General features: G+C 46.6%; 1 protein-coding gene and 1 long non-coding RNA gene across 2 annotated transcripts in view; one reads left to right on the top strand and one right to left on the bottom strand.

The window, feature by feature from the left end:
* Positions 1-338: 338 nt before the first annotated feature.
* The window catches only part of ERN1 (endoplasmic reticulum to nucleus signaling 1), a 62,825-nt gene continuing 46,954 nt past the window's right edge, over positions 339-16,209 (bottom strand). The window contains exons 12-22 of the mRNA XM_053375294.1: positions 15,553-15,744; positions 13,525-13,786; positions 11,533-11,623; positions 9,277-9,466; positions 8,584-8,683; positions 7,465-7,664; positions 6,856-7,003; positions 6,502-6,629; positions 5,969-6,092; positions 5,268-5,335; positions 339-2,277 (exon numbers count right to left, since the gene is read on the bottom strand). Coding sequence (XP_053231269.1) covers positions 2,071-2,277; positions 5,268-5,335; positions 5,969-6,092; positions 6,502-6,629; positions 6,856-7,003; positions 7,465-7,664; positions 8,584-8,683; positions 9,277-9,466; positions 11,533-11,623; positions 13,525-13,786; positions 15,553-15,744 — 1,710 coding nt within the window. The 3' untranslated portion in view covers positions 339-2,070. The remainder of the gene's footprint in view (positions 2,278-5,267; positions 5,336-5,968; positions 6,093-6,501; positions 6,630-6,855; positions 7,004-7,464; positions 7,665-8,583; positions 8,684-9,276; positions 9,467-11,532; positions 11,624-13,524; positions 13,787-15,552; positions 15,745-16,209) is intronic.
* On the top strand, positions 2,055-5,448 carry LOC128407221 (uncharacterized). Its single transcript, XR_008328740.1, has 2 exons — positions 2,055-2,163; positions 5,289-5,448. It is a non-coding gene; the product is annotated as an uncharacterized LOC128407221 (long non-coding RNA).

Below are 16,209 nucleotides of genomic sequence, written 5' to 3' on the forward strand. Positions count from 1 at the left end.
ATAATGGTGGATCATCAGAGGTGCTGATGGAAGTCCAAAAATAGATTGTATAAGATGTAAAGTTTTGTGGTATGTATTATAATTTATATGTTAAAATTAATTAAAAAAATATTTTTTTTTAAAAAAATGATATAAGGAAAGTCTGCCGGTTCAGGCCTGTGACTTGTCAAGACCAGTATCCTGGTTCTTGCAGTGGCCAAACAAGCGAGCCAGAATCCAAGCACTCTGGTATTTAGAAGCAGTACTGCCTCTAGTCATAGTCATTGATAGTCTTATTCTCCATGAATTTGCCCGATCATATGCACGCCATTTTAAAATGAAAGGACACCATACAACTGTTTCAAAATCTACTTTTAATTTTTGTGTAAATTTCTTATTTTGAAGAAATATAAAAGTACTGTACAGTAGAGCTACAAAAATAGGCAATATGATTTTTCAATTAAGTTAGGTTAAGACTACCATCATTTTCAAGCGTTCACATCCTGTAACGTCCATATTTGCATATCTTACCTTGATATCTGCTGTTGCATTATAAAACTAGAAAAAAACCCCCATTTCCCTGTAATGTAAGGCCCAAAAATGATGAGGACAAAAGACAAAGCAAAAAAACCAAATACCCATACCAATGCCCAATCATATAATTAACCATTAATAACTTATTCATTTTAAGACACAGAGAGATTACAGCCACACTTCCTTATGTGAGAGAACATTTTATCCTGATCTAATGAATATGCTTGGTTGAAAAGATGCAGTATACCTTTTCCTTGTCAACCTAATTTTTTTTAAAAAAAGATTACTGCACCAGAGCGGATTTTACTTTTTTATTATTTTAAAAAAGATTTGGCATGCTTTACACTTGTACCATTTCAAAGTGGTACCACTTTGTAAGTAAAAATTAAATAAATATAAATATGTAAAATAAATATTTTTGGTAAAAGAATACTACAAATATGACATTGGAGAGCACATCAGTGGGAATTCTTAATGCTTTCTGCACATGCCGTGTGCATCACTGTTTTAGGGACACTGAAAAGGGAAACTGCATCCTTCGAGATGGGAAGCAGATGCCTCTCTCTCTTTATAGCTTCCCAAGAGACTGAGTTTCTAAAAAAATTAAAAATACAGGTTTTCCTGTACCTTTTTAAACCGCCAGCTCTGTTTTCTCTAGCTAAACAACTTAAGATTTACAAATAAAATTAAGGAGCGTTTCTAGCTGTGTCAACTGTTGCATCTAAATCACACTATTAAGCTAGTCACATTCTTGGAAAGAAACCAGAAATGACATCTGAACGGATTTCTCTAAAGGAATTAGGGATTTCCAGCACTATAGCCAAAGCCAAACCTTGGTCCAGAAGGTTTCTGGATTTGTAACACCGTAGCATGCCAATCCTTCTGTATTTGTCAGCTATTAGTATTTGGACTGATGCTTCCAGTTGGCGAGTTCAAGGATAATTTTATGTCTACACAAAACTATTTTAAAACTAGTATTTGGAGGGCTAGCCTCTTCGCTGAACCACTGCATTCATTTTCCTGAATCTGCTACTTCCCATTAAAAATCAGGGTCCCTGGTTGCTTCAAGTGCACAACATGGCAGTGGAACAAAAGTGGCTGGAAATGGTGTGCTACACTTAAAAGGCTCCTTCCTGAGATCCATAAGGGGCTTGGCAATGTTACGGTTTCAGTCTGTCTTTTTGCTGTTCTGTGCAGTAAAGTGGCTTGAATGCCGGTATGTAAAGAGCAAACAGTGTAGGCATTGAGAATAATGTTGCTTGTGCCAAGCTGAGCTGTTTTAGATCCTCCCTTTCACTTTTCCTCTTGGGAATTTCCTTTCGACTGCTCCTGACTTCTGTAGGATGAAGCTTTCTGCAAGTTACTGCATCTTCTTTGGATTCCTACCCGGAGCCCCTTTTTCCTGAGTCAAAGCAGGCAGAGAGTTCAAGGCACGTTGGATAAGTCCGGGACTCTCAAAGAGGATTTTCAACTCTCTGACGATCCCTTGAGTCACCCTGCTAAGGACAGGCCTGTTTCACAGCCCTGTTTGTGCAAAGAACAAAGAGTCTCCAGCTCTCAAACACCACCTGCAGAAAGAACGTGGCTGCTTGAGTCCTGCATATAATAAGGCTGGAACAGTCTTTCCTGGCGGCAGATTTGCATAGCATGGTAGGTGTGCAGGAGGAGGTGAGGGAACCGCAAGGTGAAGTAACGTACAAAGTCATCTGGGACGGAACCAAGGGTTTCCTGCACCTCGGGCGGAAGTTCTCTATAGTGGTGTTTCTGGAAGGAAAAGAAGGCAGAATCACAAGGTATTCATTTCTTCAGAGGGGTTGGAGAGGCATGGCCCCAGGCACCCTCAAGGCTGGAGCCACAGGGCCAGGCCTGTGTCAGGTTTTCAACATCACAATGTATCACCAGCCAAACACTGCAATCTGGCGATACACCCTGATGTTGGGAACAAGCTGCACTGGCCCCAGACCGATGAGGTGGATGGAATAGGCTGCCTCAAACCAGGCTCCTCGCAGGGACGGTGCAGCTTGTTCCCAGCTGAGTGAGCCCTGATGTCCTTCTGGCTTGAGGCATCGGGGCTCACGAGATCAGGTTAATGAAGTCCCTACCCTGGGCTTTTAGAAGAGGAGGAGTTTGGATTTGATATCCCGCTTTATCACCACCCGAAGGAGTCTCAAAGCGGCTAACATTCTCCTTTCCCTTCCTCCCCCACAACAAACACTCTATGAGGTGAGTGGGGCTGAGAGACTTCAAAGAACCCAGCAGCTGCATGTGGAGGAGACCGGTTCACCAGATTACAAGTCTACCGCTCTTAACCACTACACCACACTAGCTCTCAGCCCCCTGGGCTTCTTTAAACTGCTCCGCTGAGGAATACAGTGGTGCCTCGCAAGACGAACACCTCGCAAAACGAAAAAGTCGCAAGACGAAAGAGTTTTCCGTTTTGGAGGTGCTTCGCAAAACGAATTTCCCTATGGGCTTGCTTCGCAAGAAGAAAGCCCATAGGGAAATCTCCGCCGGCCTTCAGAAGAGGTCCTGGACCTCTTCTGAAGGTGGCGGGGGGCAAAAGTCTTTGCTCCCCCCCGCCTGCCTTCCCGGGATAGCGGAGAAGCGCATCGCGTTTCTCCACTATCCCGACGACTTTTGAAGGCAGGGGGGGGAGCAAAGACTTTTGCCCACCGCCGGCCTTCAGAAGAGGTCCAGGACCTCTTCTGAAGGCCGGCGGGGGGCAAAAGTCTTTGCTCCCCCCGCCTGCCTTCCCGGGATAGCGGAGAAGCGCATCGCGTTTCTCCACTATCCCGACGACTTTTGAAGGCAGGGGGGGGAGCAAAGACTTTTGCCCACCGCCGGCCTTCAGAAGAGGTCCAGGACCTCTTCTGAAGGCCGGCGGGGGGCAAAAGTCTTTGCTCCCCCCGCCTGCCTTCCCGGGACAGCGGAGACTTCTCCGCTGTCCCGGGGCGATCTGAAAATGCTGGCGGGCAGCAGCGAACGCTGCGCTGCCGCCCGCCAGCATTTTAAAAGCCCCTGGGACAGCGGAGAAGTCTCCGCTGTCCCGGGGGCTTTTAAAATGCTGGCAGTCGGGAGGAAAGCCCTCCTGTCCCCGGAGCTTGCGGGGTGGGAGGTGGGGAGAAGGGCTTTTCTTCCCACCGCCAGCCTTCAGAACAGCCTTCTGAAGGCTGGCGGTGGGAAGAAAAGCCCTTGTCCCCCCCCCCCCCAGCCTTCAGAAGAGGTCGGGGGACAGACTGTCCCCGGACCTGGTCTGAAGGCGGTTTCCATAGGAACGCATTGATTGATTTTCAATGCATTCCTATGGGAAACCGTGCTTCGCAAGACGAAAAACTCGCAAGAAGAAAAAACTTGCGGAACGAATTAATTTCGTCTTGTGAGGCACCACTGTATGTGGGTGCCTCAGCAGAGGAGTTTGAAGAAGCCCAGGGAGTAACGTATCGCAGGTGAAACCGATGCTGCTCCTAGCAGCCCTGGTAGCAGAGGGACTTGGAAGTGGCATTGGTTTCACCTGCGGTATGCTGCCAGGTGAAGCCACCAAGGAGGGAGTGACCTGGGGACAGAAGCAGTGGAGACACTGTGGCAGCCCCTTTCCTTCTCTGAGCTCCAGCCCAATGCCTTCAGCTAGCTGCAGCCTCTCCTCCACATGAGTGTGCCCACCATGCTGCTATGCAAGGCTGCGATCGTTCAGTCCAACCCTGGCCTCGCAGAGCTGCCAGGGCAGTGTGAATGTGCCCTGCAGCTGTGGTGTTGATGATGAGGGCTGGGCAATGTTAGGCTTTCAAGATCACAGTTTGGCAATAATCCGCGGGGGGGAACTGTGCTGGCTCTCACCGCAGGAGCTGGAGCGCTTTTGCCCCGGCCTGCTGCTCAGCTGGGTGGAGAAAAGGCTCCTGCCCGCTAGCTGAGTGAGCCCCAATGTCCCTGCTGCTTGAGCAGCTGGGATATTAGGGCTCCGTGTGTTTGACTGCCTTCACCTTTGCCCGTGCTGTCTCTTTCTTCCCAGGGGGAATAAATACACCTGGAGGAAAAAGATGCAGCCCACCTTCCCAGGCGAAGACCGCAAGGCGCAGGGTGCAAAGTTACCCTGTCCGTGCCTTGCAGAGCCCACCGCCAATCCCTGTGCCAAGACAAGCATGCGCTGGCCTGCCTCAGGAGGGGAAGTCGAACGGAGCCCGCATTGTTGGGGGTTCCGTAAAACTGTTTAGCTGAGGCCAGGGCATGCTCCTCAGCCAAGCAGTTTAAAGAAGCGTAGGGACTCAAGAGGTGGCAGTTTCACTTGCGATACACAGCTGAGTGAAGCCATCATTGTAGTCGGCCCCTCATCCTCATCCTGGGCAATCGCCCAGGCCTACATCTGGGGGGGGGGGAATTCAGCCTCCCCAACATTTTCAAGGAAGGGGCCGTGTGGTGGGCAGAACCTGGCAAGTGTGGTTAACACGCTCTACCCTGCTGGGGGGTAGAGTGCATTCCTCACGACGCTCTGCGAGCCTCTCAGCCACCCTTCAGCTGGAGGCACCATGAGAAGGACGCAAGAGCTGACAGCCCCCGGTGAGCCCTGCAGAGCTGGCCTTGCAGGGTGTTGGGTGGGCAGGCGGTCCAGTGGGAGGTGGTCACACCAGCTTCACCTCAGGCACCAAATCTCCTTGGTGCATGCGGAGGCCAAGCCCCATGACGCCGTGACCCAGCTCCTCCAACCCTAAAAACATGCTTTCAATGGTATTTATGCAGTTGGCTTCTCAGAATTCACGTACCTTGTTTCTCATTGCCCGCAGGAGATCTCTTACTGAGCCGCCTTTATAGGATCGGAATCTCCGAAGATCTGCAAGAAGTAAAACTGGAATAATTAAAAACTCAAGCCAAGCTGCCCATTTCTTTCCTCTTGGTAGCCAGGTACCACAAAAGAAAAATAAAGAAACAAGTGGTTTTGCTTTTTACTCTATAGTGGAAGAATGATCAGTAAGAGTGACGTACCTACGGGACTGCCTCTCCCGGTATGCCCTGCGGAGGACCTTAAGGTCCACAAATGACAACACTTTGGAGGTTCTAAGCCGCAAGGTGCTTAGTTCGGTCTCAACTAGGGCCAGGGCCTTTTCAGTACTGGCCCCGACTTGGTGGAACGCTCTGTCACAAGAGACTAGGGCCCTGCAGGACTTGACATCTTTCCGCAGGGCCTGCAAGACAGAGCTGTTCCGCCTGGCCTTTGGTTTAGACTCAGTCTGACCCTCATGTTTCCCTCCGCTTATGGTTGTGATCTATGGGCTACTTTTAAAATGAGGCTGCATTTTAACCTGGGTGTTTTTTTTCTATTATGATTTTGCTGTAATTTTACTGGTGTTAGCCGCCCTGAGCCCAGCTCTGGCAGGGGAGGGCAGGGTATTATTAATAATAATAAATTTTAAGTCTTAAGTAGCCCCAACAAGTTCTATATGAAGGTCACAAAATGAAGTCTCACCTGTCTGCAGAGGGACTGTGATGTGCTCCCGCCAGTCCATGTTCACCACTGCTCTGCCTCCTTTCTCTAGCTCCTTTACTATTGGACCATCCAGGGATTCTTTTTCTATCCGATCACTCACATCCTAAAATCGACAACACACATTTATGGCCTGTTGAGATTCGGTTCCAGAATTATGTGCCCCCCTCCCCCCCGGCAGAGGTTCCCATTTCGACATTTTCTGGAAGAGACTCCCTCTATCTGAAACCCTAGAGAGCTGCTGCCCGTGTGGCCTAGATGGGCAAATGGCCTGACTTGGTATAAGGCAGATTCCTATGTTGAGTAAAAGGTTCCAGTAAATGGTAGAAGTCTAGTTCTCCAGCAGCCCCAAGATTAGTGACTGCAGCTCCCTCAGCACAATGATCACTCCAAAGCAGCCTCAGGCCCAAATGCAGTACAGTATAGGGTTCTGAAATGTAGTATTTCAGTATATATAAACCAGTGCAGATTTAAGCTTGCAAAATTAAATAGCAGACCAAAGGGTTGCGACTCACCTGGAAAAACTGGAGTTGCTTTTCCAAACTCCAGAAAAATGGATGCTTTAGTACACAGTTAGCCGAAGGACGCTTCTGAGCATCTGTACTTATCATTTGCTCTATCAAGTCACGAGCAACTATGTCCTCTGTTGAAAAAAAGAGAAAGAAATATGTATACAGAAGAGTCTGTGCAACTTTGTGAAGTTCCACGAGCAAAGTTCAGTTTCTATTTGAACTCTGAGTCTCCTTCTCTATCTATCTAACAACTCTTGAATGCCACGGTTGTATTTTCTCTAGGTATAAATATACATTTATTTTGGAAACAACAGAAGTGCACAGCTTCAGAATAATGGAAAACTTCTGTTTGCTTACCATGCTTCTCTAGATTGAGGAAGTCTAGGCTGTAGGCACCCAGCAAAATGTTGGCTTGCCGCTGCAGGGATTTGCCAAATGGATGGTTGCCTTCAGAGATCACGTAGTAGAAGACACATCCAGCTGAAAAAATATCCACTGTGTGTGTCTGGAAAGAGAAGCATTTTAAAAGAGAGATTGAAATGTAACAGCAAATGAAAGTATGCAAGTTATTGGCAGCAACATAAGGAACTTTCTTGCACCTTTGGATGAGACCTACAGGTATACAACTTTTAATTATAATAACTCAGAGCTCAAGGACCTAACACCCATGTCTCACTCATTGTATACTAGTCAGATAACTCTGCCAAATCTGCTGTGGGTTGTTTTTTTTAATAAAAAATAATTCATGCCAGTACTGAAGTCTCTAAACCTCAAGCTTGGTTTAAAAGATGCAGGGGAGACATGACAGGCCATGTGGCTTCCCCAGGAGGAAGCAGCAGCTGAGATACATTCCAGACATCGTGATAGTGATCAACATATCGCAGTATTTAGCTGCTGATATATCACCATGTTGAAAACCAGATATGGCCCAGGCTCAAGTCCTAAGAAGAAGTGCAGCCGACTTACCGGGTTCTCTTTGCAGTCCTCACTCAGTATCTCTGGAGCAATCCAGCCTTCAGTGCCTGGGACTCCGGACCGACGGCTGAAACTGTGCCTCCCGACTGCAAGCTTCTTGCAGAGGCCAAAGTCGGAAATCATGGCTTTGACCTTTCCATGGGCATTTGGCATGGAGATGAGGATATTGTGCGGCTTCAGGTCTCTGTGCACTAATGTAAAGAAAGTGGAAGCAGAGAGAGATTCTAAATAGTAAAAAGAGCCATTGTATTGCTAAAATACATTTTTCTCAATTCAACAGGCTTATGTTACATGCTTACTCCATTAGTACAGATCTTTCCCAGTTTTCCTTTAAATTTGGGTGGGCTGGAGGGCATTACTACTTTACTGTGCACCAGAGGGAAACTCAGGTTCCTTACCTGCACTTTCAGATGCTGACCCCAGACCTTCTCATGTGCTTCTAGCTAAGTATGTGATATCACAATAGGACATAGTAAGGACAGGTAAAAAGGTAAAGGACCTCTGGACGGTTTAGTCCAGTCAAAGGCAACTATGGGGTTGAGGCGCTTATCTCGCTTTCAGGCCGAGGGAGCCGGTGTTCGTCCACAGACAGCTTTCCAGGTCATGTGGCCAACACGACTAAACCGCTTCTGGCGCAACAGAACACCATGACGAAAACCAGAGTGCATGGAAACACCGTTTACCTTCCCACCGCAGCGGTACCTATTTATCTACTCACTTTCGAACTGCTAGGTTGGCAAAAGTTGGGACAGAGAAACGGGAGCTCACCCTGTCGCGGGGATTTGAACTGCTGACCTGATTGGCAAGCCCAAGACCACAGTGCCACCCGCGCTCCCTATCAAATCTGTTCTTGCCTTCCAAAACTTTTAAGGCTTCACTGGGGACCACACACACTCTGCACTGGGGTGAGTTGTCGCATTTCCAAACCCTATTATAACTGAGCCCCTAACTAAAGCCTACGCTACAAAGGGGCAATGTGCACTGACGGCCTTATATCTGGCAATAATAATACCATTGCTCCTTCCCAGCTCTAAGTATCCTAATTTTCTCTGAGGGAGAAAAAATTGAGCCACTGCAGTGGTTGGATATTAAAATAAAACGGTTTCTTACCAATATTGAGAGAGTGGAGATACGCAAGACCAGACATCGTCTGTTGCAAGAGGGTGATCGGCTGCAAACCATGCTGACTGAAGTCCTTCTGTTCCACATACTAGAATTGCATATAAACAAAGTCAAAATGAGTTTAAGGTTCCAGTCCTATGCATACTTCCTTGGGAGTAAGCCTCATTCAGCACAGTGGAACTTGCTTCTGAGTGAACATGCAGAAGATTTAGCTGCACAGCTTGGTATTCCCTCTGTGTATGATCTTGTATGCTTAAATTAGTGCTAATGGGAGAGAATTAGAATAGAAGCAGTCTATTCGCCTCTAGAAAATTTCCTGGGTGTGATTCACTGCCATATTATGCACTGAAAATGTAGGATAGAAAAAAATCTATTCAGATGCAAAGCTCTCACCCCATCACACAATCAAGCTTGAAAAAGATACAGTAAGCTTGCAACTTATGCACATTTAACGTGCACTTGGCAATACGCCTGGGCATCCAGGAGAAGACTGAAAATCCCACCACCATTGAACTCAACATGTTTTGACTATATACAATTTTGGCTTTAGGCTGGATCCCTGGACTGTACCCCCCAAGTAAGTTGTGGCCTTACTGTAACTTAAAATGGAAACTTCTCGTCTTTCGAACTGCCAAGCCCTCCCAGTTTTAGCTGCAGATGCATGCATAATCAATAGTTTACCTCTTGTAAAGTCGCGGCACAGAGCTCAAGGGCTATGTATTGGAACTGACGGTCCTTTTCCGTGCAGAAATAGCGGATCACGTTTGGATGTTCATCAGATTCCCGTAACAGCTGCACCTCCCGGTCAGCGAAGCTGAAGCATTCGGGGAGAATTCTCTTCACGGCAACATCTCGATTGTCAAATGTCCCCCTGTAGATACAGCAGAGAAACTCCTTAGCATTTAACTGTGTTACTCAGCTAGGATCTTGCCTTGCTACCATGCTTCCAATTGTATTGAAGGAATTTTATTCTGGGTTGGAAAGAGAAAGTCTGTATGGATAAACATGTGAGTAAGTTGCTGCACGAGATGCCTTCCTCACTTGTGTGGCCATCACAAAGATGGCAGTTATGCTGCAAGGGGTGCCATACTTTTTCCTACACAAGAGACACAAATAAGCAAGAAAAGCAACTACTCAAAGAGTGGCAGAGAAAATTAGCCAAAAATTGGAAATCGCAAGAAATACCAACAATAGAAGATTGGCAGATGAAGATGTTGGATTTTTTGGAGTTGGCCAACCTGACTGGAAGAATCTGCGACCAGAAGGAAGAGGAGACACAAGAGGATTGGAAGAAATTTAGCTAAATATTGTGATATAAGATAATTAGAAAATTCTTGGAAGTAACAAATAGGCTTAGGGGCAGAGTAAGTGGTAGTAAATATTAAGAATATTAATAAAAGAGATGAAGATAGTAAATGAAAGGAGTGAATATTATTAGAAACATGAATTTGGAGAACTGCTCTACAGGGGTTATAATGAAATTCAGTTAGAGGGGATTTGAGGAAGTCAGTTATCAATGTAACGAGAATTAAAGATTCGCAGTAAGAATTTTTTTTGTGTTTTTCTTTTCCTTTTCTTTTTTTCTTGTTGTGTGTTTTGTAATGTTTTCCTTTTTTCCTTTCTATGTGATAAATGTGGAAACCAATAAAAAAAATTGGGGGGGAAAAAGAGTGGCAGAGAAAAAAGTGCCATGGGTGGCATCCAATGCCTGTGCAATAAAATTTCTAGTTTCTCTGCTCCTCCAGCCTTTCTGCGCACTTTCATTATCTGCTTCAGTGGAATCCACCAACCAGAGGAAGTTTTTGGATGCCTGCAGAGGGAAGGAGAAGCCCTGTTGTGCAAGTGGACGGGCCTCTCACACTACAGTCAATCCCACTCCGTACGTCGAAGGATAACCTGGAAAGTGTTAATGTAGTATGGAATAAATATGGTGACAGAGACCATGCAAACCTTTAACTCTGAAGGCCATGAAATTAGTTTTCGGTGCTGGAAACAGATGGAAAGAAACAGAGCCATTCAAAGTAGCACTAAGCAGCTCTGTTTGCAGCTCTGTTTAATCGAATGATCTGACCTCCCCACATACCCCCTGGGCCAATTGGGGTGCTAGCATGAGCCCATCATGCTAGCAAGAGTCCATGTGTGAGCTTCCGCTAGCAGGGCTTGTTAGTTCAATCCTGCCCAATGTGAGCATTTGACACAGACATCAGCAAGTGTACAAGTAATATAGGCATGCATGTTTAAAGAAAATGCAATAAGAAGAAGAGTTTGGATTTGATATCCTGCTTTATCACTACCCTAAGAAGTCTCAAGGCAGCTAACAATCTTTTTTTCCCTTCCTCAACAAACACTCTGTGAGGCGAGTGAGGCTGAGAGACTTCACAGAAGTGTGACTAGCCCAAGGTCACCCAGCAGCTGCATGTGGAGGAGCAGGGACGCAAACCCGGTTCACCAGATTACCAGTCCACTGCTCTTAATCACTATACCACACTGGCTCTCTAGATAATAAGAGCTGTTTCTTCCAACACACTCAGGAAAAGAACCACAGACACTGGCTTAATAAGCACCCGTCGGGTGCTTCCAGGCAACCTGTTTATTGAGCATCCACATCCCAATTTGTTTGCACAAAGCTGGTGGGAAGGTTATGCAACATCAACAGTTTACCGGGCATTCATTTCAATTGGCTTGTTGGGAGGTAATGCGACTTTGCGTCAAGAAGTAATTGTTATACTACACTTGCCAGTGCATTTGCCTTATTGCAAAGAGTCGTCTTTTTTTCTTTCTTTTTTAAAAAAGCTAGCTTTGCAAGAACACCAAGTCTACTCTAATGGTGCAACAACCTGAATTTGTCGGTATGCAATCAAACCTCTCCCACAATATAGCAATAGTCTGGAAGAAGCCTTTGCCTCTGGTGTACAGCATTCATGTCTGGTGCTTTACCTGTAAACAATGGTTCCCTCAGCTCCATGTCCAAGCACATCCTTCGGGTTGAATGAAATCTTTCCAACTGCTATAGTGGCCATGTTTTCATCTGGAGAAGGGCGGAGAGGAAAGGGGGGGAATGAACATACCCATGGCACCTTTTAGGCACATATTCTCACGTGGCACTTAAAGGCTCACCATGAAAGGAAGGGAAGACATTTAGGGTACTTGAAGGACTTAACGGGTCCTTAAGGAGGGACACAGGTGGCGCTGTGAGTTAAACCACTGAGCCTAGGACTTGCCGATCAGAAGGTCGGCGGTTCGAATCCCCGCAATGGGGTGAGCTCCCGTTGCTCAGTCCCTGCTCCTGCCAACTTAGCAGTTGGAAAGCACGTCAGAGTGCAAGTAGATAAATAGGTACCACTCTGGTGGGAAGGTAAACGGCGTTTCCATGCGCTGCTCTGGTTCACCAGACTAAGCGGCTTAGTCATGCTGGCCACATGACCCGGAAGCTGTATGCTGGCTCCCTCGGCCAATAAAGCGACATGAGCGATGCAACTCCAGAGTCAGCCATGACTGGACCTAATGGTCAGGGATCCCTTTACCTTTACCTTTAAGGACTTAACTGGTTTCTTTTAAAACAAAGAAGTATTCAGATTTAGCAACACCAGTTGCAATAATAGAATCGTAGAAGTGACCCCAATCTAGTCCAGCCCCCTGTTAATGCAGGAATCTTGCATTCAATGTGGGGCTCAAACCTACAACCCTGGGATTAAGAACCTCACAGTCTACCAACTGAGCTATCTGGCCTCATTTATGTTGTACACTAAGCTGTGTAATCAGTCTGTAGGGGTAACAGCAAAGACCAACAATTGCATTGCCATAACAGTGTTCTTGTCCTTCACCCAACCTTCACCTGACAGGAGTTGTTACTGCATATGTTGACGGGAGGATGAGCAATTCTTGCATCTTTCTCCTTGACATTCTGCTGAAATCTCTAATGCCAACTGACGGTACCACCTGTGTACCAGTCTCCGCAATGGAGGCACATGGAGAAAGGTGCTCAGTGTCTGTCCCATAACTGCGGAGCTCTCTTCCAGCTGGTTGCTTGCCAAAAACTAAACCGGGAACGTGCTGTCTGTCCTAGCTTTTGGGCATTGGGATACAATACAAGGATTGTCTAGAAAAGTTCCCAAGACTGACACTGTGATTAGGTAGTCCTCGGTGTCATACAAGGTGAACTGAACCAACTTCATTGAAGGAATAAAAAGGTAAAGGGTCCACTTGTGACCGACTCTGGGGCTGTGGCGCTCATCTCGCTTTATTGTCGCAGGGAGCCGGCGTACAGCTTCCGGATCATGTGGCCAGCATGACTAAGCCGCTTCTGGCGAACCAGAGCAGCACACGGAAACGCCGTTTACCTTCCCGCTGGAGTGGTACCTATTTATCTACTTGCACTTTGACGTGCTTTTGAACTGCTAGGTTGGCAGGAGCTGGGACCAAGCAATGGGAGCTCACCCCATCACGGGGATTCGAACTGCTGACCTTCTGAGTGGCAAGTCCTAGGCTCTGTGGTTTAACCTACAGCGCCACCCGTGTCCCATTGAAGGAATAGATGTATGCTAATTCATGTATGTCCAAACTTTCAAAAGATTCATTAAAAATAATAATCTCTATGCCTGATCCTGAAATAGGCTGGGGACAGAGGGCTGCTGACATCTCTCCATCCAGGCTTGCTTAAACCTTGGTAGAAGTGTGGTCTTACATTCTTAGGCTGTGTATACCCTCCCCATTTAGTCTGGATCCAAACTGCTGGTTCGGGCATTGGTGTACTTGCAACATTAGCCACAATCAATATCTATCCTATGGTTGATTATGAAATACTGAGTCTTGATCCATTTTTCCTATCTGAATGGGGGCGGGGGTGGAGAACAACCTAGCTGCATTTTAAGCTGGCAATGTGTACACAGCGTGAATCTACAAGAAAAGGTTAAGTTTGGTTTTTATCACCTTCTTCTTGCTCCGTGGAAAGGCAGCTCCCGACATCAGAAGCAGAGACGTTGGAATAGGCAGAGTGGTTGGATGCTTTTGGAGACATGTTTGGTGAGCTGGTGGCCGAGCTCTCTGGCCTGACGCAGGAGCCATCCAGGAATTCTGCCTCGGGGGGCAAGTCAGTGGGAGGGTTGAAAGGCTGCTGCTGCAACAGCTGTATCTTCTCCTCCAGCTGTTTCTGGAATTGCTGATGTTGTCGCTGTTGCTGATTATGCACACTCTTAAGGTGGGGTGGGGGGGAGGAAGATGGATGGGAATTAAACTTTATTTTGTGAATCTCCAACTGCTGCTTTTCTTGCATTTAATGTTTACTGTATTTTTCGCTCCATAAGACGCACTTTTTTCCTCCTCTGTGTGCCTTATGGAGTGAATGCCTACGGATGGCGGCGGGATCCCGCTGCAGTCGCAAGCAGTGGATCCATGGCTCCCCTTCCTTCCCTCCTCCGTGGCTTGCTTTGAAGCAGCAAAGCAGGAGAGGAGTCGCTTACACTGGTGTAAGCGGCTCCTGTCCAGCTTTGCTGCTTCAAAGCGAGCCACGGAGGAGGGATGGACGGACGGACTCTCCTTCCCTCCCTCCTTCCCAGCTCAGCTCGCTTTAAAGCAGCAAAGCAGGAGATGAACTGCCTACACAAGAGGAGGCTGCTGGGGTTCCTGTGTCGGGTCCGTTCGGGGCCGTGCTGCCTCCCCGCTTGTCGCTCCTTGAGCGCGCACACTAAAGAAACATACAGCTCCTCTCCCTCTCCCTCTGATACACCGGTAGTTTATTAAATAATTTAGTACAACATTTGATTCAGAATATTTCCCCCCCTGTTTTCCTCCTCTAAAAACTAGGTGCGTCTTATGATCAGATGCGTCTTACGGAGTGAAAAATACGGTACTTGTTTTGTGGCTTTAGGTTGTATCCAATTGTATCCCTCCATTCATGGTAGGGTTTTTAATCAAGCAGAGGTTTCCGTGAACAGAATTTCTGCTGATTCCTCCATCTCTGTGCACCCCCCCCCCACACTTCCCCTAATCTCCAGAGAATTGGGTGCGCCCTTTGGAACAGTGTGGAAGGCTGCAGGAGAAAGGAGAATTTGCAAAAATCACCCCATCCCCTCTTACAGGGCAAGGAGCTCCCCATGAGCAGAGGGGCACTCTGGATACAACTCACGGTTAGCAGCTTTAATTTTCACAGCTTCCAACCATGGAACGCTGGTTTCATACAGTGTCAACAAACAGGAAATTCATAGTGCAATTAATTTAAAATGCATTTCCCAATAATGATAAAAATGCACATTATGACTGTTTTACTATGAGATAAAAACATGCACTTTTGTGGGAAGTAGCTGACCTGGAGCTTCAAGCAATTTCCCAACCCCACACTTAGATGTAGCTACTTATCTTTGTCCTTCCAAATAGTGTGGGGCACTCCCAAACAGTCAACTACAGAGGTACCTCGGTTTTCTAACGTTTCAGTTTTTGAATCTCGAAAACCCGTAAGTAAATGCTTCCATTTTTGAACACGCCTCGGAAGACGAACAGCTTCTGCTGAGGTCCCTTCCCCCCAATTTTCTCTATTGAATTTGCAGACCGCCCTTTGCTCCTCGGTTTCCGAACATTTCGGAAGTCGAATGGTCTTCTGGAACGGATTACGTTCAAAAACCGAAGTACCACTGTATTTGATACAGAACAAAGATATCCCTGACTTAACTAAGGACCAGTTCTTGGAGTGCAGACTTTTAAGAAAGCTGTTTATAAAATGAATATATAAATGTGCTTTACTCTCTTGTACCCCATGGGTTATTTTAAAGATTACGTTGCTAGCTGCTATCAGGACTTATTGAGGTCACGTTTGGGAAGGCATAAATCTCTGTTTAATAAAAACAAGCCCAAAATGTCCATGCTCTTGGTGTTAGTCTGCACCAACAACGCCGGCCCTTCTTATCGATTCACAAGACTACCGTGCTGCAAACTAGACTATCATGCTGCAAACTGGCCAATTACCATTGGATACGTGATGACAAAGGCTATCCAGCCAACAAGCAGGAAAGTGCTCAGGATGACGGTAGCTGTGTCCTTGAGTATGGAGTCGACGGGAGCCTCTGGTCGAGGTGGCGTCTGGCCGGGGGTCTCTCCAGCATTCTCCGAAATTGGAGGAGGCAAGTCCTTGCTGGAACTGCCACCCATATTGATTGCCTGAGAGAACCAAAGATGGCATTAGTTCAAGGGGCTTCCATGGAAGGAACGACCTCGATTAGGGCTGCCCAGCTGCGTATGAAAAGGGCACTTGTCAACAAGGATAATGGCTTGCAAAGTTAACAAATAGACCTTAGGCAAAGGTCTATTTTTAATGTTTCTATGCCACCTTTCAGGGCAAAACCCTCCCCCAAGGCAGCTTACATACCAAAATGGAACATGAAAATGAATACAAAATAAATTTTCAACCCTTAAAAGATTGGGGGGGGGCGGCACGAATAAAAAGTGGCTAGAAATTGCACAGTGCTCAGTGTTTCTAAGCAAATATATCAAGAACTGATTCATGCTTTTCAAAGACGTGATTCCGACCCAAGATAGTGAAAATCGTATTTGCATGGCTATTAAGCAGATTAAAAATAAAACAAGGAAACAAGCCTGCCATCCTTTAGAGCTTATTTCCTATGA

Source organism: Podarcis raffonei, chromosome 2 (assembly GCF_027172205.1).
Source record: "Podarcis raffonei isolate rPodRaf1 chromosome 2, rPodRaf1.pri, whole genome shotgun sequence".
In the NCBI taxonomy this organism is placed as follows: Eukaryota; Metazoa; Chordata; class Lepidosauria; order Squamata; family Lacertidae; genus Podarcis; species Podarcis raffonei.